This window comes from Arvicanthis niloticus, chromosome 11 (assembly GCF_011762505.2).
Source record: "Arvicanthis niloticus isolate mArvNil1 chromosome 11, mArvNil1.pat.X, whole genome shotgun sequence".
In the NCBI taxonomy this organism is placed as follows: Eukaryota; Metazoa; Chordata; class Mammalia; order Rodentia; family Muridae; genus Arvicanthis; species Arvicanthis niloticus.
Genome location: NC_047668.1, coordinates 54,357,336 through 54,381,191, shown reverse-complemented (window position 1 = coordinate 54,381,191; position 23,856 = coordinate 54,357,336). Strand labels below are relative to the sequence as shown.

Here is a 23,856-nt window from a genome sequence, read left to right as displayed (position 1 = left end):
ACATTATTGGGTTCTAAATACTTTCTATACAGAGTTTAAACATGTTTTAATATGTCAGCAATGTGACCATATCATAAAGATCAAAAATCATGACTTATAAAAGAATGATTGAAATAACTAAAGTTATTTAATCTAGAGGAAAAAATGACTTGGGAAACACATGATAGCTACTGTGAAGTACTGAAAAGGGTAGCACAGGGAAGAATGACTATTTTCTAACACCCATTAGTAAAATTAATAGAGGTATACTCTGACTTGATATAAAGGAAGATTTTTTTTTTCTTCTTTTCTTCTTCTTCTTCTTTTTTTTTTTTTTTTTAAACTTTTTGGTTTTATGAGATAGCCCAGACTGAATGCAAACTTGTGATCCTCCTGCCTCGGCCTCCCAAGTGCTGGGATACAGGTATGCACCACTATACCCAGCTTCAAAAATTTTAAAAACACTATTTAGGAGTGTTCATGTAGTGTCACATGTCAGTGATTGGGAATATTTCATAAGCAGGAACAAGTAAGAGCTAACTGCTTCCTACTGGCAGGGTGCTTACGGTGTTCCTCAGTTTATAAGTTATGAGCAGCTTCATCCAATAAATGACTGTCCCCACCACTGGGCCTGTGTGTTGGTTATTCTAAAGAAGAAGATTGGAAGGCAATAACATCAAATCCTGGAAGTAGGAGCCTTCATGAAGATATCCTTTCCGACTCTCCAAACACCCACTCGCAAGTGCTCTCAAAAACACCCAGTACCTTTACTCAGCTTTACCTCCTTCACAATATGCTCAATATGAGCAATTTGACTCCCAAGCCTAGGTTTGGCCTGAGTGTTTCTTGTGAGCCACCGTTTTAGGCATAGGAATTGTTGTGGAGGGAGAGCCCCCCTACCTGCAGGGAGCTGTGACCATAGAAGTCTGTGGAAGGAGAGGGATTTAAGGAGTTTGGGGCATGAAGGCCTAAATATTTAGGCCTGGCACCATCACTGTCCAGGAAGGGCCCAGGTCCTATGCTCTGTGCATGGGGGCCATTTGTTCTTGGCAGACTTCAATCCAAGAGTTTTGTGTGGACCAGACTAGGGATTGGGGAGAAGGCAATGGCTGCTTGGAGAGAAACCAGGCCCTTCTGTTGGAAACGATGGTTGGAACATAGCATTGAAGTTGGCTCGGCTTTCAAGCTGTACACGGTGGGCCAGCGGGGAGGTGAGTCCACGGACAAAATGGATCCGAACCAGCCCTGACTGCCCCCCAGATACCAGCCATCCATAGGAGTCCAGGTTTGGGCTGAAACGTACCTGTGAAGAAAACAGAAAACCAAAAAGAGTCTCAGGGGTTGTGTCTTTGGGTGACCTCTACCTGCATGAACTTTAAAAACAGATCACCACACCTTTAACTTCAGCCCTCAGAAGGCAGAAGCAGGTGGATCTCTGAGCTGAGGCCAACCTAGTTTACAAGATGAGCTCCAGGACAGCCACTGACCCTGTATCAAAACCACCCCAAACCAACCAGCCAAATAAAGTCACAAACAGGAGGACTGGACCATGCGAGACAGTCAATGAATGAGGTCTACATACCATGACCCAGGAGAGAGAATTAAGGCTGCTTTTCCTCCAGTCATCTCCGCTGCCTTTAAACCTCTCATTTCACTGATCACACAAAGGGAGGGTGGGACAGATGCAAGACAAGGTTCTCACCTTGTGAATAGCTTCAAGTTGCAGCCTGTCCAGGCAAAGCTGAGAATGTCCCTCTCCTTCCTGCATACGAAGCATCGGCTCTCTACGAAGCAGATTGTGGAAGGAACTCTGGGAAACAGAAGTGGAATTTCTTAGGACTTCTGTTATCTAAGGTTTCTATATTTCCTAACATCACAATGACAACTTACCAGATCTGTATCTTGAAAGAGCAAGTAGTGGTGGTTGATGGTTTCAGTGTAGGTTCTTGCTTTGGGAGGATTGGGGGTCTCAGAGGAAGTAGAGGAGTAATCTTGGTCTTCGGGGCTGTCCTGGTATGGTATCAGATCTGCTTTATATATAGGCTAAAGAGAAGATCACAAAGTTAGCATCTTAAATTTTTATTTTTTATTTATAACTGCATGCATTCACACATACCATGGGGTGCATGTGGAGGTCAAAAAACAACTTTAGGGAGTCAAATTCTTTCTTCCATCTTGTGGGACCCGGAGAACAAACTCAGCTCATATAGGCTTAGCAGCTGGTGTCTTTACATGCTAAGCTGTCTCTCAAAACAGATTTTAAATACTGAATACAAAGCAGAAAGGAAACTGGCTCACTATGGCAAAGTCTTAAGAACAGAAAGAATAAATGCACACTGAGGCTGGCACAAGGGCTGTAACCTGATGAGACCTGAAGTAGAGACAGAGAGAACGGACTCTCCAAAGCTGCCCTCTAGCCAGACATAACCGGGCACACCAACCCCCATACACATGAAATAAGTGTAATGACAGTAACGATTTTTAAAGAAACATGCTCAGTTCTAATAGGGTACAGAAGATTATGCTATCAGATCTTGGAGCAAGCACTAGTTTGTATTCTACCAAGAGCTGGCAAGATAAAAAGATTATAGATGAATGTTTGAATACTTACAAATCGTCTTTCTGCAGGTTTCTTGACATTGATTGGGTTTGATGCCATATCAGGTAAAATCGCTGCAATAAGCTCCCCAGATATGTCTCCTGCAGCTACTGTCCCGAGCCAGTCTGAACCTGAGAGACTCTAATCGGAAGAGACATATTCATTTCACCCATCCACTCATTCATTCCTGGGATAATGACTGTATAGTCTGAGGTTGAAGAGAAAGATACAAAAAACAGGCTCTTGTCCCTAATGTACCATATACCTGCTGCTCCTTGTGCCCAGGTGCCCCGTTTTACTATCTGCTCCTGACTTACTACAGTGAGCAATTGACCATATTATGCATACTGAAGCTTGGGGAAAAGAGAGGCTCACCCAGACAGTGCCTTTTCGTGGAGCAGTAAAGTAGGCCTTAAAACCAAGGTAACCGGCATCAATGTAATGAATTCCACAGAGCCCGTAACTAAAAAAGAAAAAGAAATAAAATAAACCTTCCTCTTACTAAGAACATTGTTTGTTTCTTCCAGAATTCAGATACTTCAGCCAACAAAATCAACTCTCCTTTCCCCACAATCTGACATGCTCTGTGCCCCAACCCATAGGGCCTGTCCCCAGAACTCATATCTTCATCTTGTCGTACGAGGCATAACAGTTGTCTTGTGCCACTGTGACACCATTGTAGGGGAGCAGCCAGGAAAGCTCTGTACTCAAGAAGCGCTTGATACAGTTTATTGGTTCATAAGGTCGTCGAAGATCCCAGAATTTGATTTTCCGATCACTCCCCGCCGATACCAGGAAATGACTGAAAAAAAAAAACCGAGATGAGATCAGAGACTGTGTAAAAGAGTCACCTGTTACAGCTCCCACTCCACAGCCCTTCCTCTGTACCTGTTAGCTTTGCACCACTGAATTGTACGAACAGCCTGGTCATGGGCTAGGAAACACTGGAAGGGGTACAGCTTTAAGGAGCCATCAGAGAGCCGTATCCTTTGGAGGGGTGAGTTAGTGGGAAGATTCCAGAAAACTACCATGCCTAAAGTGGAGATAGAATATGTAGACATTAAAGCCGTAGTTCTTGACCATTGGAAGACCTCTATCTCCAAAAGTATTCACACTACAATTCATAACTGTAGCAAAATTAGTTATGAAGTGGCAACGAACTAACGTTATGGCTAGGGTCAGCACATGGGCACTGTACCAGGGCGCTGAGCTCCGCTGCAGTAGGAAGGCTCTTGCTTCTGTGGTCTCCTTTCTTTTGTTGAGATCGCAGACTCTGTCTCCTATTCTCAGTGGAAGAGAAGGACGAGTCCTCCCTCCCAGCTCAGCTCAAATACACAACTGACTCCAGCTAAAAAATGGTAGTGGAGTCCTGGACCTACGTTTGAAGTTTTAGTCTTATGGCTGCTAAATAAAGAGATTTTTCTTGTACTGCAACTATGTGTCTGTGTCTGTGTGGGAGTATGTGTATATGCGAATGTAAGTACATATGGATGCCAGAGGCGGGCTCTGGATCTCCTAGAACAGGAATTACAGGTGGCTGTGAGCACCTCATGTGGATTTGGGAGGTGAACTCAGGTCCTCTACAAGGGCAGTACATGCTCCTAAGTGCTGAGTCATCTCTTAGGCCTCAGGGTGAAAGAATTTTAAAGTAGTGCATATCTGCTGATCTGGTGGGACAGATTTATAATCTCAGCATTTGGGCTGAGGCAGGATGATCTGCCTAGGGCACACTGAAGCCCATCTCAAAACAGAACATAACTCCTTTGCAAGTGTTCCATCTCATGGGGATGGAGTCATACCCTCACTGCATAGTACTCCTTTGAAACAGCTTCTGAGTATGCAAGCTGGCCTCAAACTCTGCCTCTGCCTCCACTGTGCTGGGGTAATAATTTTAAGCCCCCATGCTTGGCTTAGAGTACCTGCCTCAGTAAATCAAACATTGAAACAATCACACTCATTATGCAATGTCTAGGGTTGATTACATATCTAAATAGCAGAATTTAGTACCAACAATGGCAAAATAGCTCATAAAGCTTAAAATCATTACTATTTGGTACATTATTCGAATTCTGCTCTACAACAAGAATAATAAAAGCAACAAAGTGCAGAGGAAAAGACAACAAATGGGCACACAAAACAACTTGGCTGACCAAAACAAGACTGGTAAAGGAGGGGTGATCAAATGTAATTCAGATAAAAATAAAAGAGAACAGACATTAAAAAAATCTTAAAATAACTAGGAAAATATCTGTAGCTAAAATATATTATATTTTATACATTCCATTTATATATTTATGTATTCCATTGTATACAAAAACTTAGGGAGTAAAGCATTTATAAATCTTTCTCAGAAAACAAAAACAAGAAAGAACATAGCAACTTGTAGCTACGCAATGGAAATAACACAGCAACCGGCCAGAGGGGCTTTGGGGACAGAGTCATTAGTTCACTTAGGCCATAGCAATTTACCTCACATAAGCCAGTACTGAGTTCAATCACCAGTCCTAGGAGAGGTGTAAAGACAGATGATGCATGTATCCCGACAATGAAATAACACCAAGAAAAGCAGAAAACAGCCACAGTGTGATAGAGGAAGTTTAAAAAGGCGCTAATTTCCTTATCTTTCTGACAGAAAGTCTACTGCTCTATGAAGATGAAACTGTCACTTAAAAAACAATAAAAACAGGGCTGGTGAGATGGCTCAGTAGTAAAGGCACTTGCTGCCAAACTAGACAACCTGAATTAAATCCACAGGGATCTATCTACCTGGTAAAAGAAAAGAACCAACTTCCACAAGTAATCTAAACTCCACACACACACCCCAAAAATGTAAAAAAAAAAAAAAAAAAAAAAAAATGTAATTGTCTTTAAATTATACTTATTTGAAGAACTGGGAGATTATAAAGCACTTGCTAACCTTTCAATTTTTAATATTGAGAGATGGTCTAAATATCCTGGGCATTCCTTGAACTGATGCTCCTTCCTTAAGCTTCATAGATGAGATTATCGCCCTGCTCCCCAGGCCTAGCAACACCTTTAAGAGCACACTGGATCCCCTAGCACTGGAGCTACCGTGTGAGCTGCCATGTGGATGCTGGGACTCAAACCCAGGTCCTCTGGAAGAGCTGCCAGTGTTCTTAACTCCTAAGCTATCTCTCCAGCTCCCTATACCTTTAAGCAGCTTATATAGTATGATCTTGTTTGTATAAATGTAACTTTAAACACCTGTATGCTTACTATCAGAGAATTTTTCTCTTTTCTATTTTATAGTGGAAACATTTATATGAAGTACATTAGTTTCAAGCATACAATTCCATGAGTTTGCTAGCTACTTGTACTAGTGAAATAACCCCCACCAACAAGAACTCCAATGTTTCCATAAATGTTAAAATTCCCTATGATTCTTTGCATCTATTTTGAGTGAAGCAAGCAACTTTCTAAATACCATACCAGAATATTAAATTAGCAGGCATTGTGACTGTAGGTAGTTTCTTTCAGTGATTACCTTAGCTGTTTCCATGTTATGTGTCAGGAGACCATCACTTTTTTATTGCTGAGTAGTCTGTTGTATTTATCAGTTTTGTCCATCTATCTTTCAAAATTACTGTCTTAGTTAGGGTTTTATTGCTATGAAGAGACATCGTGACCAAGGCAACTCTTTTTTTGTTTGTTTGTTTGTTTTGTTTTTGTTTTTTTTGAGACAGTGTTTCTCTGTATAGCCTTGGCTGTCCTGGAACTCACTCTGTAGACCAGGCTGACCCCAAACTCAGAAATCCGCCTGCCTCTGGCTCCCAAGTGCTGGGATCAAAGGCGTGTGCCACCACTGCCCGGCTGACCAGGGCAACTCCTATAAATGCAAACAAAGGCATGTTTGGTGGTGGAAGAGCTGGAGAGTTCTACATCTTGATCTGAAGGCAGCCAAGACTGTTCCACACTGGGTGGAGCCTGAGTATAGGAAACCTCAAAGTCTACTCACAGTGACACACTTCCTGTAACAAGGCCACACCTCCTCCAATAATGCCACACCTAGTAGTGCTAATCCCTACGGCCAAGCATTCAAACACATGATCTATGGGGCCAAACCTATTCAAACCACATTCCATTCCCTGCCCTCCATTGGCTTTTAGCTATAACATACTAAATGCATTTAGTCCCACTTCAAAAGTACCCGTAATCTATCACAACCAAAGTTCAAAGTCTCTTCTGAGATTCATGCAATCTCTTAACTATAATCCCCTACAAAGTCAAAATTAAAAAAAAAAAAAGCAGATCACATACTTCCAACATCACAGGATATACATTACCATTCTAAAATGTCATAGTGAGGAAATACTGGAGCAAAGCCAAGACCAAAAACCAGCTGGGCAAACTCCAAACTCTATATCTCAGATGCCCAACTCCTTTCAGCTTTGTTGACTACAACACACTTCTTTCTCTTGGCTGGTTCTATTCTGTTAGCAGCTTTCCCCAGCAGCTATCCCATGGCTCTGGCATCTCTAACATCTTGGGGTCTCCAAGGCAACTTCAACTTCATAGCTCTTGTTCCAATGTCTGGGATCCACACATGATCTTCTGGGATCCTCCAAAAGACTTGTGTCACTTCTCCAGCTTTGCCCTCTGCAGCATTCTAGGGTCTGGTTGATCCCACTCCACTGCTGATGCTGTTCTTGCTGGCAATCACACAGTACTGGCATTTCCAATACACTGGGGGTCTTCCACTGCAACTAGGTTTCACCAATAGCCTCTTATAGGCTCTCTTCATGGTGCCAAGCCTCAACTGCTCTTCATGAACCTTCAGTCCCAGGCCTTCAACTGCCACTGAGAATACACATTCACCTTTCCTGGCCTCTCACAGTGCCAAGACTCAGCTGCTCATCATGATCCCCTCATGCTTTCAAAACCAGTACTACCTGGATGATTCTTACACATTATCAAGTCCAACTGCCACCATGATTTCTATCTCTGGAACAGGGATTCTTTGTGCTCTCAGAGAACATAATCCCAGATTTCACCTTGGTGATGCTGGTCTCTTCTTAATCACTGCTAATTAGCTCCAGCTAACCAGCATCAATTATCCCACAATAACCCCGTCTACTCTTGACTCTAAAGCCAGAGCCACATGGCTGAAGCTGTCAATTTCTGTCGATTTGCTGGGGCTGGTACATGGACCCCTTGTTCAATTACCAGCTGTTTTCAATGATTTCCTTCATTGCCTAAGCTTGGCTCTCCTGAAACTTGCTCTGTAGATTGACCTTGACCTGAAGAGATCTGCATACCTCTGTCTCATGAGTTAAAGGCATATACCACTATGCCTGGACCTAAGCTTTTTTATAATTCCTTTTCACAATACCTTCATAAGCATGACTACTATGCCTCAAGATCTGGATCATAGGTGAGCCCTCCATTTCTGGATTGTAGTTCATTCCAGATATAGTGAAGTTAAAAACCAAGAATAGCTCTCACAATTGCTAAGCTGGGTGGGATCTTGTCCTGAGGTCACCACTTCCTTAATTCCATTTAATATTTAAACACAGATAAAGCTCCATTCTACTTTCTAGTGTCCTTCTAATCTTTAAACCATACATCATTTATTTTTCCTTTCTCAGCTTGCTATGTCTGATCAAAAGGCTCTTCAAAAGCAGGACAGAGGGGCTGGAGAGATGGCTCAGTGGTTAAGAGCACTGACTATTCTAGAGGTCCTGAGTTCAATTCCCAGCAACCACGTGGTGGCTCACAACCATCTCTAACGGGATCCGATGCCCTCTTCTGGTGTGTGTCTCAAAACAGCTGCGGCGTACTCATATAAATAAAAATAAATAAATCTTAAAAAGAAAAGAAAAAAAAAAGCAGGACAGCCTATACTAGGCTATTTTAAGATTTCCTTTATCAATGCAATTAATCTAAATCTCTTCACTTTGGCCTCTTAAGACAAGGGCAAAAAGCAACTACATTCTTCATCAAAATATCAAAAGAACAGTCTCTAAGCCATATACTAAAATTTTCTTCTGAAATGTCTTCAGCCAGGCTTCCACAGTTTCAGTCACCCTCAACACCACTGCCTTCCACGCTTCTACTAGTATGGCCCACTAAACCCCACTTAAAGCATCTCACTGCTTTTGAAAGTCCCCAAATACACATTCCTCCAAACAAAAGCATGGTCAGATCTATCACAAGAATACTCCAGTCCTTGGTACCAACTTCTGTCTTAGGGTTTTATTGCTGTGAAGAGACACTATAAACACAGCAACTCTTATAAAGGCAAACTTTTAATTGTGGCTGGCACAATTAAACACAACTTTTTAAATGTGTATGTCATGTGTGCCCTGACATGCTAGAAGATCCATAATGCCCTGGAGCTGGAGTACAAGTGAGCAGGCTGCCCGACACTGGTGCCATTAGCTGAGGTGGTCCTCTGGCACAGCAAGCACTCTTACCCACCGAGCTCTCTCTCCAGGTCCCCTGATTAATTTTATTAATTTAAAAAAAAAAAAAAAAAAAAAAAAAACCAGCTGGGTGGTGGTGGCACACCCCTTTGATCCCAGCACTTGGGAGGCAGAGGCAGTTGGATCTCTGAGTTCAAGGCCAGCCTGATCTACAAAGTGAGTTCCAGGACAGCCAGGGCTACACAGAGAAACCCTGTCTTGAAAACCAAAAACAAAACAAAACAAAAAACATAGAAAACCATAGTTACTTATCTTGTGTGTATGTGATGTGTGTAGGTACATGCATGTCAGAGTTGGTGTGTGAAGGTCAGAGGACACCATTAGGAGCTGCTTCTCTACCTCCTATGTGGGATTTAGGGATCACTCAGGTCAGTGGTCTCAGTGGTAGACATCTTCCCTGCTGTGCCGTCTTGCTAGCACCACCATTTAATTCCGAATTGATCTTCTTTAAGGTAGCAAACATTCACTGTTACCTTCACAGAGAACTGCACTAAATTTATGTTCTATCACCTGTCTTTAAGAAGTCAAAGTAGCCCAGGCTGGCCTAAAATAGTTATTTTCAGCTATACCTGCAACTATGAATTTCTGATCCTCCTGCCTCCATCTCCCAAGTGTTAAGACTCCAGGCATGTAACACTATGCCTAGTTTATATAGTGCTGGGGATTGAACTCGAGGGCTTAGGCCATGCAAAGTAAGCACCATCCAAACCCAAGCATAAGTAAAGCTTAAAGAGCAACAAGTCTATGTTTTGTTTTTACCATTATAGTATCCAGCAGCCAGGTGGTGGTGAGGCCTGGTAGGCATCCAAGCCAGGCTAAGGCACTGACCACACTCAGAGGGGTCTGAAGCTTGCACAGACCCCACCTGAAGAGTTGCCAAACACTGGACCTGCAAGGACAGAAGAGATGAACTTCAGGGTTAGGAAGTCTTTGTTTGAAATAAGACTCTAATCAGTTTGTTTTGTTTTCTCAAGACAGGGTTTCTGTTTCTCCGTGCTGCCCTGGTGGTCCTGAACTCTGTAGACCAGGCTGACCTCGAACTCAGAGATCCAGCTGCTTCTGCCTCCCAAATGCTGGGACTAAAGGTGTGCACCACCACCCAGTTTCAAATCAGTTCTTAATCCAGGAAAGGGACACATTCAGAAGAGAAAGACTCACTATAGAATCTGTAAAAAGAGGCTCTTGGAAGATGATGCCTCAGATACGATAATGGGCTCCTCACTCACCTTGTAGATGGCAGGCTTCATGGCATCTGTGAGGGAAGAGAGGCAGTAAGGAGCTGAGGCTCTGCATCCAGAGGCTGAGCTCCTCCTCAGACCTTGCTTTGAGATCAGGATTTCACATCTGGGCAATTTATCCTTTCCCTCATCATCAGATTTCTGACCCTATCTCTTCCTGCCCCCACGTTCTTCCCCAACACCACCACACTAGCTTTCCTTCTGTGAGAACTGCTGCCTCCTCCACCCTGGTATCTTCTTCTTTCTTCATCTGTACAACTCTGCTCATTTACCTAAAACTTTTTTTTTTTTTTTTTTTTTGCATTTTCCCCTTGTTCTTTCCTTGCTGACTCGATCCTGCCCGCCTGCCTCTTAAGTCATCTGCTATAACTAAACTTTCTTTTCTTTTCCTTTTTTTTTTTTTTTTTGTTTTTGTTTTTTTTTTTGTTTTTGTTTTTTTGAGACAGGGTTTCTCTGTGTAATTCTGGCTGTCCTGGAACTCACTCTGTAGACCAGGCTGGCCTCAAACTCAGAAATCCGCCTGCCTCTGCCTCCCAAGTGCTGGGATTAAAGGTGTGTACCACCACCGTCCGGCCATTAGCTGAGTTTTCATTTTTTCAGTAACTTAACTGTGAGGTTCCTGAAACTGAACTTTGTAGATGACATCATACCATAATGCCAAAGGGCTAGACATGCCTGATTTCCTATTTCCACCTCAACCTATTCCTCCATTAGACCACCAAACACAAAACCTCCTAGGGCTTAAACCCAGATGCCTTCTTCTTAAATAGTCAGTATTGTTAGGGGGAAAAACATAGAATCTACCTTTCTTGACTCTTCCTAAAAGATATTGCATGGATGAGGACACAGATCTCAGGGAGTCCTGAGATCAGCACTGGGGAAAAAAACATCCAATAGAGGTGAGTACTGCCTGTCAGCCTCAACCCAAGGTACAGAATATGGAAGAGGGAGAAGTGACTGGTAACATGCTGAAAGGGTGCAGTTAATCTGCAGAAGAGAGAATTTAAGCTCACAAACGACCCACTGATGTCACAGTATTATTATCATAAGGTTTGACTGAACACGCCTCATGCTAGAGACTACCCTAGAGAGCACAGGAGGCAGACAGGCTGGAGAGCTCTGGCTACCACCACTGAGGCTATGAGACTTGCCTGGGGGCTGCTGAGCCAGGAGGGCCTCAGGATGCGGCAGACTGAACAGTAGTACCTTCCCATCTGAGCAGGCCAGAGCCAAGAGACCCAGGCGAGGCAGGAGAGGAGCCTGGAGGGTGAGAGCAGATCTGTGCTGAGGCTTGCTGCTTCCAGGTGCCTCTCAGAAAACCCGAGGCTCTGGTCCCTTAAAACATGACATGGGGTTGCTGGAAAACACCACCCACCACACTCTAACCTTCCTTCCTTCAACCCCAAGAACTCCCAGGGCTAGCCCAGTCAACTAGAAGTACCTTCCGAAGGGTTTCTGGATGTTCCCATGCCCCACTGGGGCAGAACTTGAGGTCCCAGATACAACCACTGTCACAAGCAATCCCATAGACAAAGTGGGCCCTGTTGCCAGGACTGGAGAAAGAAACACGGGGAGACAGTGGGTAGGAAGAGTCTATGACTAATGGAACTCCACTCCCTTGTCTTGTCTCTCAGCCCACCGCAAGCCCTGCCCCAGCCCTGTTTCTCCCTCACCCACCTGCCTGTGGCAATGTCCCAGCCCCACCTCACCAGCTTTCTTGCTGCAGTGTCCCAAGACCCCAGAGCTGCAGCAGCCCAGGGCCTGAATGAAGCTGACTCAGTGGATGTGTCTCATTCATGTCAGGGCTGGAGAAAAGGGCCACATACTGTGAGGCTGCTGACCCTTCAGGCACTGGGCACCAGTCCAGAGCCCAGAGCGGTCCCCCTGTGAAGAAGGACACATCCCAGCGCTCTGGATGTGCTGTGATCGAGCTAAATCTAGAGAGAAGTCAGAGTAACAAAAATGTTAGGACAAAATGGAAAAGTTGCACTGGAACAAGTCTGTCTGGCTTAGGCAAAGGTCTAAAAATCAGACAGTCTGTGACTGGAGCAGGACTCTGCCACAACTCACACCTCCCCACTTCCTGCAGAGAGGAATTCCTCGAATCTTTCAAGATGCATGCTACATGCATGTCACCTTGTGAAGTGGCCTACCCAAGCCTCCCAGTGTCCCTGGGCCCAGCTTGCAGAGAAAGCCAATCACTGTATTAGAGAAGATTAGCCTGCTACAGCTGGGTCTTTATCCTGAGCATTACGGATCAACACTCAGGAAAGGGCCTTTGCAACATGTCTCCTACTTCTCTCTTCCAGTATCAGGAAGAAAAGGTCGAGCTGCTGTCTTCTACCTGTTTATTCGGTAGATCGTGCCATCCTCAGGAATCCCTTCACGCTGTACAGAAAACAGGGGAGACTTCTCCTCCTGGGGCAAGTAGGGCGCTGCTTCACTGTGGGAAGCAAAACCAGCATGAACGGACAAGAGTTTCGCCATCACAGAATTCCCATTATACACCTTAGAATTCTTTGTCACTTGTCTGTCACCTCCTTCAAGTCTTCTTGGTGATTAATACTGTCAACCTGACAGGACCTAAGTCACACAGCAGGCAAGCCTGTGGGCACACCTGTGAAGGATTACCTAGATTAGGCTGGTCTCTGGGCATGTCTGTGAGAATTTTCTTTATTCAGTTCACTGAAATAGAACTATTCACCCTAAATGTGGGCAGCACCATTCCATGGGCTTGGGTCTCACACTACATAAAATTAAAGCTAGCTGAGTAAAGCATCCACTCTTCTCTCTTTCCTAACTGCAAATAAAGTGTAACTAGCTTTCTCAAGGTCCTGCCTCACCAAGATGGACTGGAGTCTTGACCTGTGAGACAAAATAAATGCTTTCTCCATAAGTTGCTTTTACCAGACCAGGGCATTTTTATCACAGCAAAGGAAGGTAATACAGCTTCAGACATGTCAATTCAACTTACACTTCAGATAACAACTGCCACTTCCAGGCTACTGGAATCCATTCAGCAAACTCCCAGAATGAATGCTGCTGTTCTCGGCTAGAGAAACAGAAGTGTCATCAATGGAAAAGGAGAGAAACTCCATAATAGCACTGTCTAAACTGTCTAAGACCATTTTCTATGAGGGTGGCAATGATTTGTGGTTTAGGGATAAGTAGGTACCAGCACTTGAAATGTGGTCAAGAATTAAGAATTAAGAGCCCAAGAGATTGTGCTTTTTTAACACTATCCCTTAGTAATGAATGACACCACCACAGTCCACACATAGCGAGGGCTTCTTCTCTTTCTAGATGGTCCTTATACTCCCACTCCACCTCCCTCCAACCCTCAGTCTTTGTTCCCAAATCTCACAGGTCCTTGGTGAGGTGGAGGCACTTCCAAACAGGAGCCATGATGTAATTGGGTAAGCCATTGGGAGCCATGCCCCGGCAGTGTGGTTTCTGTTTCTAAGCATCAAAGTAAAGAAAATATAAAGAGAAGAACATCCTAGGTTGGAGAAAGTCCCAGCAGATAGCTTTCTCTGTCAGTGTTTCAATTTTCCTTGGCATTACATATCCTACCAACTACCCTATCAGCATCTAAATAGATCTGTGCTCCAGTTACTCTGTCTATTAGAACCTTCTGTTTGCCTTTCTCCAGTCCCCACAACACTTGGTTCAGAGGACTCTCCTGCATGTCCTCAGACTCTTGCCCTGTGGGACAGTGTTACCTCTTCCTCCCTCACCCAGTGCTCCTTTATAGAGCCTCCCTCCTCTGACAGGTCAGGTCAGGTCAGGAGTGTATTCTTTATATACACAGTCCTGGAATCTCATCTGTCCCAGAGATGGCTCTCACTTTTAAGCCCAATTATAAATCTCACATCATTATAAACTTGGCTCAGTGACAACTTTTTTTTTTTTTTTTTTTTTTTTACAAGTTGTAGGCCTACAGAGCCACACTAAGGACTAAAGGAGAGACAGGCAGATCTCTGTGAGATTTACCAGAGAAAACCTATCTTGAAAAACAAGAAAACAAAACAAACAAACAAACAACAACAAAACAAACAAACAAACAAAAAACAAAAAAGAAAGAAAGAAAGAAAAAAGAAAAGCCAAGTATGCCTCTAAGCCCAGCATTTAGGGAAGAACGAGACCCAATGTAAAAACAATACAGTGGAGAATAATAGAGGGAGACACTCAAGGTCTACCTGCAGCCTCCACACCTTAGCAAACATGGCCACCTGCTTGACATATACACAGGCAAGTGCTCATGTATGCACCCTCGTGTACCTACCCAACAGACTTCATTACATTACATTACAGGTGTGGTGTCACCCCTGTAATGCTGGGACTAAGAAAACTGAGGCAGGAGGACTGAGTTTGAGATGAGTCTGAACTAAACAGTATAGATACTTTTAAAGACACAGAATTGCTCATTTTTAAGTGTTTATGTTACATATACTTATCACAGTCAAAATTAAACAAAAGTAGTATGTGTCGGCACCTATCAACTTAAGTCCTGTCGTCCTCTCTATCAATCTCCTTAGATTATCCCAGACTCTATCTCCTGCTGCATTCACCTTCTGGGGAACCACCACCCCGAGAAACCCGGACCTGCCCTTCAAGGCCCAGCTCAAGTGTCATTCCTCTGTGAAATCTGAGCAGTTAGTTCCCCTCCCCCATGTTTAAGTCACTTTGTCACATTCAGTACACTGACAACTCTGAGAAGCAGGATCTTTGTTCAGTGGAGAATACTCGAGTGGACAATGTATTCACTACATTCTTCCCCATATAGGCTCTCCAATATCCAATACCTCACATTTTTGAAGTTTTTTTCCTTTTTTTGTTACTATTTTTGGCTAGCCATGAGGCCAAATGCTAGCCATGAGTACTCAGAATGCTAAAATCCCCATTTTCCCATCTTTTTGTTGTTGATTCAAGTTACCCCTGCAGCAGGTCCTCGTGGGGTGCTTCGGGGTGCGACAGGCTCAGGATCAGATGAGTTCTCACTTGGGGCCTCACTTTCTTCCTCATCTTCACCCTCAACCTGGAGAACAAAGTCTTCATCTCGAGCGCTTCCATCTTCTTCACCCTGAGAGGCTGCTTGCCGGATCTTCTTCGGCTTCGTGGGGCTGCTCACCTTGGGACTCTTAGGACCAGTCAGTGGTGCAGGCAGGGCTGTGGAGAGTTCTTCAGCTAGTTCCTGAAGGTATAGAAGTGCCCTGTGGGATAGGGTGGAGTCAGAGCCATCCTCACAAGCATTAAACAGAGCCCACATTTATAGACTTTATTATTGTTTTATGGATCTCAGTAATGCTGTGAAGCAGCTACCAGTCTCCCCTTCCCTCCAATAGATACAGAAATAGAAATCCAGGAAAGTTAAGTGACTTGGCACAGGCAAGCCAGACACCAAGGATATGACAGGCTCTCTAATGCTAGGCCAATGCACTCTGTACTCTACCACACAGACCATAAAGAACAAGGGAAAGGAAAGGCACATAGACACTGAAATAAATTGAGTGGTAAAAGCAATGAAGACCTGGGGGAAGTCTGTGAAAAATGTGATGGAGAGCCAGGTGTGGTGGCACACGCCTGCAATCCCAGCACTCGGGAGGCTGAGGTGGGAGGATCGCAAGTTCGAGGCCAACCTGGGTTGGGCAGCGACACCCTGTCTCAAAACAAAAACAAAACAAACAAAAATGTGATGGAGTATGAAAGTACAGAAAGAAATCACTTAGATACAAAAAGTTATCAATACATACCACAAAAATGGATCTTACAAGGTAAAGGGTTGCCCCACCCAGAACCCAGATACCACCCCTACTTACCTGATACCTCACCAATCTTCCCATCTCTCCAACATCTGCCCCACCTTCCCACCTCCACCACCACCCCTCCACCAGGCTGTGCCCCACAATCCTTACACTTGGGCAGCCCTTCGGCGGGGTCGTTCCCCAGAAGGGGTCTCAAAGTCCTCGGGGGGCCTCTTTGGATGTGGAGACTCTGGCTGATCTAGGCCTTTGGACAACTTCAATAGTAGCAGGTCTCCCTTGGACTTTTGACTTCGTTTCTTAGGCATGGGGGTGGACAGAGGGTTGGACTGATCTAAGAGACCAGGAACCAGAGGGGTGGATGGAGGTTTACGTTGCTGAGGCCTTTTAGCGCCCCTTGGTGTCCTACCACCTCTCCTCCCGGAAGGCTTTGAGGCCCTAGGGTTTGAGACCTTTGCCATCTCTGAAGAAAGATCTGTAGAGAAGAATATGGTCTGTGAGATGGGATCAGAGCTCAAGTTCTTAGGAGTACAGTATACTGTACCCAAGTTTTTAAGAACCCATGAGCTGGATCTGCGCTATCATTTTAAGCCAAGCAGAAAGAGTGAGAGCAAGGCACATACCTTGCTGTTCCAACCTGGTGAGGTTTTCCTGATCTGGAGGAAGCCTCCTCTTGTCAGAAGAATCCTCAAATCCAGGCAAAGGAGGAGGTAGTGACATCTCGATGGAAGCCTCCACACTGGACATTTCTGAGGAAGCCTTGACATCCAGCTGGCTTAGGTCTTCTTGTCCAGGAGAGTCTACCACAATCATGCTCCCCACGGGGTCGGCCTCCCCCAGGGCAACATAGCCGACCCCGCAGGCATCCATCTGTACCCCCCAAAATGGCTGCCCTGCACAAGAGATACAGCAATGAGTGGAACAGAGAAGCTACTTGGAGAGGTTCAGATTTTTCTCTTTTCCCCTTCATCTCACAACCAGAAACTCAAGCATTCTGATCATTCATTCATTCATTCATTCAAGTAACTACTGGTGTGGTAAGACGGCCCAGTAGGTTAGGATGCTTGTTGCCAAGCCTGATGACTTGAATTCAACCCCCCCCCCCCCCCCCCGGCTCCACATGGCAAGTGTAAGGAGAACAACTTCTACAGTTGTATTCTGACCTCTACATAGCCACATGTGTGCCCTCCTCAAAAACCAAATAAGTGCACCCCCAACACACAAAATACTATGTTAAGTACTGCTCTAGGATCTAGTAGATGACAATCAAGACAAAAAGGAGCTAGGCATGGTAGTGTACACCTGTAATCCCAGCTTCTGGGAAGCTGAGGCAGGAGATGCTGTGAATTTGAAACCAGACTGGGGTACACACAAGCCCCTGTTTCAAAAAACAAAATACAGGCAAGATACTAAGTTCTTGAGATTTTACATCCTCATGTAGCAAATAAACAATAAGTAAACAGATAATAAACTATCATTAACTGTTTACCACATGCCAAACATAATACTAAATGCTTTATGAATGTTACTTATACCTCTTATATGTTGTAAAGATATAGATAAATCATATTCAGATCCCCTACCACAATGGAAAAGGAGATAAAAAGCATGCACCTCTGGGGAAGAATCATAACTTCCTAATAAAACAGACTAAATGACAGAGACCAAGCAGGTATGAAGGTATGGTGCCAAGTGCCAGCAACTATGGAAACTGAACCAAAAAGATACCTTTTTAAAATATTTACTTAATGTTTATGAGTACACCGTAGCTATTCTCAGACATACCAGAAGAGGGCATCAGATCACATTACTGATGGTGTAAACCACCACCATGTGGTTGCTGGGAATTGAATTCAGAACTTCTGGAAGTACAGTCAGTGCTCTTAACCACTGAGCCATCTCTCCAGCCCCCCAAAAGATAATTTGAGCCCAGAAATTTGTAGCCAACTTGGGGTATAATACAGCAAGACTCTAACTATTAAATCTGAAGAGGTGCCAGATGCTATAAAGCAGACCAAACTAAAGTAGGACACCCAGGCATAACATCCATTTCTGTGAATACTAGCAAAGGAACAGATTTCCTTAAGAATAAGAGCTGTAGCCGGGCAGTGGTGGTGCACACCTTTAATCCCAGCACTTGGGAGGCAGAGGCAGGCAGATTTCTGAGTTCGAGGCCAGCCTGGTCTACAGAGTGAGTTCCAGGACAGCCAGGGCTACACTGAGAAAAAAAAAAAAAAAAAAAAAGGCAAGTGGGAGGTGTGCTGAGATCAGGCGTTCAAGATCAGCCTGGAAAACACAAGAGTCCCCTGCCTCACAGATAAAAAAATGAGAATGGGGGCAGGGAGGAAGCAAGGTAGCAAGAGAGAGAGAGAGAACTCAGTGTTTAAGGAAAAAAAAAAAAAAGAAGATGTTGGGGCTGGTGCCACATGTTTTTAATTTCTGTGAGTTCAGGGCTAGCTTGGTCTATATCAGGAGTATTAGACAAGCCAGAGCTACATAATTAAGACCACGTTTTAAACAAAACAAAGAATTTAATAGAAGAGAGGGATTAAAGCACATCTGTAACCCCAGCAGTGGAGAGTATCACAGGCAGGAAGACAGAGACTTCCAGGCCATCAGGGACACAGTAAGATCCTGTCTCCTCTCAAACTCTCTCCCTCCAAAATACTGAAATAAGGAAGACCTCAATTTATAAATCAAGAACATTTACTGGGGTGCTGCAGAGATAGTTCCACAGTTAGGAGCACTTGATGCTCTTGAAAAGACCTGGGTTTAGTTCTCGGCACTCATAACCAACCACAATTACAATTCCAAAGGATCTGATGCCTTCTGAGCCCCGAGAGGACCAGGCACATAAAAGGTGCACATGCATACAATCAATACATGCAGGCAAAACACCCATAAATGTCAAGTAAATAAAGAAATGACTTATTATACAAAAAAGAAACAAATCAATAAACAATTATTACAGCAAAAAGGATCTGAGTGAAAACACTAAATTTTGAAAGGGAACAACTATGCTCATCTCAGCACTGTTGGGATGAGTCCCCTACAGAGGAAAGGCACCAGACCTGCTTCAAAGTTCTCACAAATACTTGAAATCAGAAAAGAATTACAGCCTTGGGAAAGCCTTCCTAGGCTGAGAAATCATTCCTGCAAAGGCAGCAGCATGACATCCTGGATCAAGTTTAAATTTTTTCTTTTCTATGAGCTAGAGAAATAGCTCAGGGGTAGAACACTTGCTTAGCACTTCCCAAAGTCCTGGAGTTAATCTCCAGTACAGGAAGGAACAAAGAGAGCGAGGAAAGGAGGAAGGGAGGGAGAGACTTTCTAATAGAGAAATTGTAATATCAAAGACTGGCATCATTTACAACAGTGGAACATTAAATTAAGATTAAGTAGCTATGGTAACTGTAGCTATGAAACAGATTCTAACTTCAAATTTTAAAGGTTTCTGCTGGCCACGATGGTAAATGCTTGCAATCTCAGTCCTTAGGAGTTAAAGCTGAAGGATCTGAAATTCCAGGCCAACCAGGAATAAAAACCCGTCTCAAAGAAAGTGGTCTTGCAAAACAATAACAACAAAACAATATTCAGACTGTAGTAAACCAAGACAAAATCTATCTTCTTTGAAAGTTCATAAGATCTTGCCTACCTGGTTTACTCTAGTATTTGAACTCGATGCATGAATTAACATATGCCTTTTTTTTTAAGCTGAGTGACTCAACATACCAAAAAATCCTTTTAAAGATTCACTTCCTGTGAAAGGCAGTGGCAGTGAGTAGTAGAATTTCTATTTAGGATCTTACAATACAAGTTTTAAACAGGAAAGGAAGAAATGTTCAGTAAATTCTAATTAGAGTTTTTACATCCCAAACTGTCTGATTTCCTTGCTGCTTCAGGTTGCTAACCGGACTACTCTGGCAAAAGAACAATTAAATAATACTACATCTTAAACATGGGGTCACTTCACATACACTGTTTAATATTCCTATCAGATAATTTTACTGGTACAAAGACGAACGTGTTATTTGCACAGAAAACCTGCAACTCATGTTTTCAGTTGATACTGCTAAAAACTGAAGAGTGTAAATTTGAAAAGTAGAATAACTTAAAACTATTAAGAACTTGGCACTACAGCTGATAACGGTAACAGCTGATAAAAGGTATCGTTGGCAAAGGTTAATTTAAATTTATGTAACAATATGCCACCAAGGGCAAACAGATCTGGTTATATCCTAAACCTATCCAGAAAAGTGAATTACCTCCTGTGGGGGTGAAGTCGCCATCTCTGTTTTGTCCAAAAGACGGCCAACTAGCCGCAGAATAAAAGGACCAGGACAAGGAAACATAACTGGCCCTTGGCTGCGCCAATGGGGTTGCAGCGCGCGGGGCACAACCCCCGGGGTTAGAGCCACTTGGAGGAAAAGGCTGAGACACAGTAAGAGGGAATGAGTACAAGAGGACGGACTGCAATCAGTCGAGATACCACCACCTGCCATTCCTCAATCCTGACCGTGGGGGCAGCTTTCGAGCAGCAGGGGAGCTCTGATTTCCCTAAGCCTGAGGACAACAGCAGGTTCACCCGAGTCCAAATGCCCAATGCAACGAGTTCAACGTAAGCAGCGCGGAAGCCTGGACCCAGTTTACCGTGCTACATACACAGAGTCGGGGAAGAAGGTAAGAGCGGCTGGCAGAGATGGGGGATGCTCAGTGGCCCCAGAGGGGACGGAGGTGAGAGCGCGACGGTTTTCGGGAGAAGCGCAAAGGCTAGGAAGCGTGCTGCCTTGCGCGGGGGTAAGAGAAGAATCGGGAATTGGTTTCCATTGCCTTAGCGCTATGGCAAAAGAATGGGAGGAGTAATTCTGGGTCCCCCGCACACCCCGTTGCGGTACACTCACCCGCGCCAAAGTCCTTCCGGAAGTCCAAGTTCGAAGATGGCGCCGCCTGTCGGGTCGCGGTTTTATGACGAAATCTTGATCGGCTCTTTCTTGCCCCGCCCCCGAGACAAGGTAAACGCAAGCTTGGTCTGGAATGCGTTCCCGGCCGAGCTTTCTATTAAACTCTGTGTTCCATAATGCAGCGCGGCGTAGCGCTGAGCCCTCCGACGCCCGCGAGCTGGAGCGTGGCTTCCGCGGCCCTAGGACACTGCAGGGCCTTCTGGGTATTTCAGCCACCGGAAGGGGAGGTCGGCGCCTGCGCGGCCCTGTGGCCTCGCCAGCAGCCTTGCCGAAAAGCTTTGAAGAGGGAAAGTGTCGTGCTTGTGCTGTCGCCGAGCGTTCCGACCTGCCCTTCCACCCAGGTTGCTGGCTTTGTGGCGGAGAGAGCCAGACCAAACCGAATCTCAACTGCAGTCCTGAGCTTCGATGGACTAGGAGACAATCTCTCGCCGCCAGAGATCTACTGATTTTCTGCTGCCAATGAATGAGCCAAGACAGGAAGAAAATAAAAAAAAAAAAGGGGGGGGGGGCTTGGAAAGAGGCCAAGGGAAGAAAAAAGCGGGGACGAGCCTGGGTGGCTAGGCTGCGCTTCAAAAAGAGAGCGTCAGCCCAGGCCTCACGCCACTCCCTCACTGGGAGGTGGCCTCCAATGGAAGAAACAAGAGCAAGTTTTCCAGAGCCTTATAACAGGTTTGCCCTTACACAGGAGGAGAGTGAGTAAAATGAACAGGAAGAGGTGAAATAAGCCAGCTTTTCACTTTCTAAATAGTCCTGTCCGTTAATTCCCTTGGTTAAATATTTACGAAAAATCCCAACACTCTGGAGATGGGAGTTAGGAGGAGCAGCAGTTCAAAGGCATCCTTGACTACTTGGAAGTTGGAGACCAGCCTGTACTATATTAGACCTTGCCTCAAAAAGATGAAAACGGGGCACGTCGTCTCCCACCAGTAGTCTTTAGGTACTCAAGGCTGAAGCAGAAAGATCTTTTGAGTTTAAGACTTAAGGTCCTAACTGGGTAATCCTATATCCTAAAAATAAATAAATAAATAAATAAATAAAGAAGAAAAGAGAGGGATATAAGGGATATAGCCAAAAATCTGAAAGGAAAGAAAGAGAACACCTAGTTCTCCGACATCCCCTTATGCTCAAAAACCAGCATTTTGAATGGCTGTCTTCCTCTTAGATAATGGGTCCTAAACATTTTGTATGGAGTAACATTTAGTGCTGTGATGAACAGAATCTCTTAAAATCCTGCTGCTTCTGTTTAAGTTCTCTTTGGTTTTATCACAAAAAAATTTTAAATAACTTTAATAACTCCTGCCTGACTATTTTTAACCGAACATACTCCTAAACACTGTTTTATTTTTGTATATGAAAGTCTTCTACTTGCCTACTTAGTTAATTTAGTATGTAACTATGTAGCTAATTACTTAGTTTGTAACTGTATGCAGTTAATTAGCCCTTTACTGATACTACTGCATATGTATGTGGTTTCTGGGCTTCTTCTGCATTGCTATTGCAGGATATTTGATCATACTGTGACCTCTGAGATTGTTATTAACTGGAATAACCTGTTTTTAGTTGTGGCGTGGCTCAGCCTTAGCACACACCTTTAATCCAATATTATAATATTGAATATTGTATTCAGGATTAAATAAAATTGACCATGGGTCAAGGGGTGGAACAAGCAACCAGTTGACAGAAGTGAATGTAGGATTATAAAAAAAAAAAAAAAAAACAAAACACAGATTAAGAGGGAGTCAGGGAGACATGAATAGGAAGTAGAGGGAGGGACATTCTGTTTGAGGAGGGGCATAAGAGATGATCTGAGGAGGCAGATCAGCTGGGTGCTTTCTCTGCCTCTCTGAGATAGCAGGCTTTCACTCCAGCATCTGATTCCCAACAAGTCTTCATTCCTAAAATTGAACAATTGAGATTTTGTTAAAAAAAACAAAAACAAAAATAAAACATTGCTGCAATAATTAATCTAATGTCTAAGCTCCTTCAGACATGCTACTGTATGGCTAGGATGAATGCCTTGAAGTTGAATTACTGGCCCAATGTTTAGGTTTTAGTTTTAGTCAATAAACATTCTTTTAGGTGTTCTGTCTCATTCTCTAATTTTTTTTTTTTTTTTTGGTTTTTTCGAGACAGGGTTTCTCTGTATAGCCCTGGCTATCCTGGAACTCACTCTGTAGACCAGGCTGGCCTCGAACTCAGAAATCCGCCTGCCTCTATTCTCTAATTTCTTGACAGTTATTTTTCTTATTTTTCTTTTTTTTTTTAATATTTATTTATTTATTTATCTTATGTATATGAGTACAGCATTGCTTTCTTCAGACACACCAGAAAAGGGTATCAGATCCCATTACAGATGGTTGTGAGCCACCATGTGGTTGCTGGGAATTGAACTCAGGACCTCTGGAAGAGCAGTCAGTGCTCTTAACCGCTGAGCCATCTCTCCAGCCCAACAGTTATTTTTCTAAAGCTTGAACCTGACCCTGTTGATTTGCTCTAATGTGGTGACTGAGTGGTACCCTCAATATAAAAATGATACTTATACTGACCTAAAATAAAAAGATGCCACCAACTATGGCAGTCCAAAACCTGGAGACCCAGGACATGGAAGTACTTAGAAGGCCAAGTGCCCTTCAAGGACAGCCTGGCCCATGTGATAAAACCCTGTCAGAGAAATAAGAACTAGAGAGTATAAGAGAACAATTAAGTATTTATTCTGTCTTTCCGGTATGATTTAGAGTTTAGAAAAACAAAGTGGTGTGAGGGAGTGGAGGTGCACATCTTTAGTCTCGGCACTTGTGAGGCAGAGGGAGGCAGATTTCTGAGTCTTGCAGGCCCATGCCATCATACCCTATAAAATGATTGTCATCACTTAAT

At 43.9% G+C, this 23,856-nt stretch overlaps 1 protein-coding gene and 1 long non-coding RNA gene across 3 annotated transcripts; one reads left to right on the top strand and one right to left on the bottom strand.

Moving 5' to 3' along the window:
- Window positions 1–108: 108 nt before the first annotated feature.
- On the bottom strand, window positions 109–21,183 carry Gtf3c2 (general transcription factor IIIC subunit 2). Of its 2 annotated transcripts, XM_034513957.2 has the most exons (20): window positions 20,923–21,183; window positions 16,645–16,914; window positions 16,175–16,496; window positions 15,790–15,918; window positions 15,196–15,472; window positions 13,624–13,718; window positions 13,234–13,311; window positions 12,604–12,702; window positions 11,969–12,196; window positions 11,701–11,812; window positions 11,411–11,519; window positions 10,248–10,273; window positions 9,781–9,910; window positions 3,467–3,611; window positions 3,219–3,380; window positions 2,954–3,041; window positions 2,591–2,719; window positions 1,870–2,022; window positions 1,682–1,789; window positions 109–1,282 (listed from the first exon to the last, which is right to left on the bottom strand). In XM_034513957.2, exons 2-20 carry the CDS (start codon window positions 16,889–16,891, stop codon window positions 1,064–1,066), a joined length of 2,856 nt encoding a protein of 951 aa, XP_034369848.1. In that variant the 5' UTR covers window positions 16,892–16,914; window positions 20,923–21,183; the 3' UTR covers window positions 109–1,063. The 2 variants fall into 2 exon arrangements, with proteins under 2 accessions (XP_034369848.1, XP_034369849.1); XM_034513958.2 differs by lacking the exon at window positions 15,790–15,918.
- Window positions 20,463–23,072, top strand: LOC143443889 (uncharacterized). Its single transcript, XR_013113230.1, has 2 exons — window positions 20,463–20,701; window positions 21,324–23,072. It is a non-coding gene; the product is annotated as an uncharacterized LOC143443889 (long non-coding RNA).
- The last annotated feature ends 784 nt before the right edge of the window (window positions 23,073–23,856 follow it).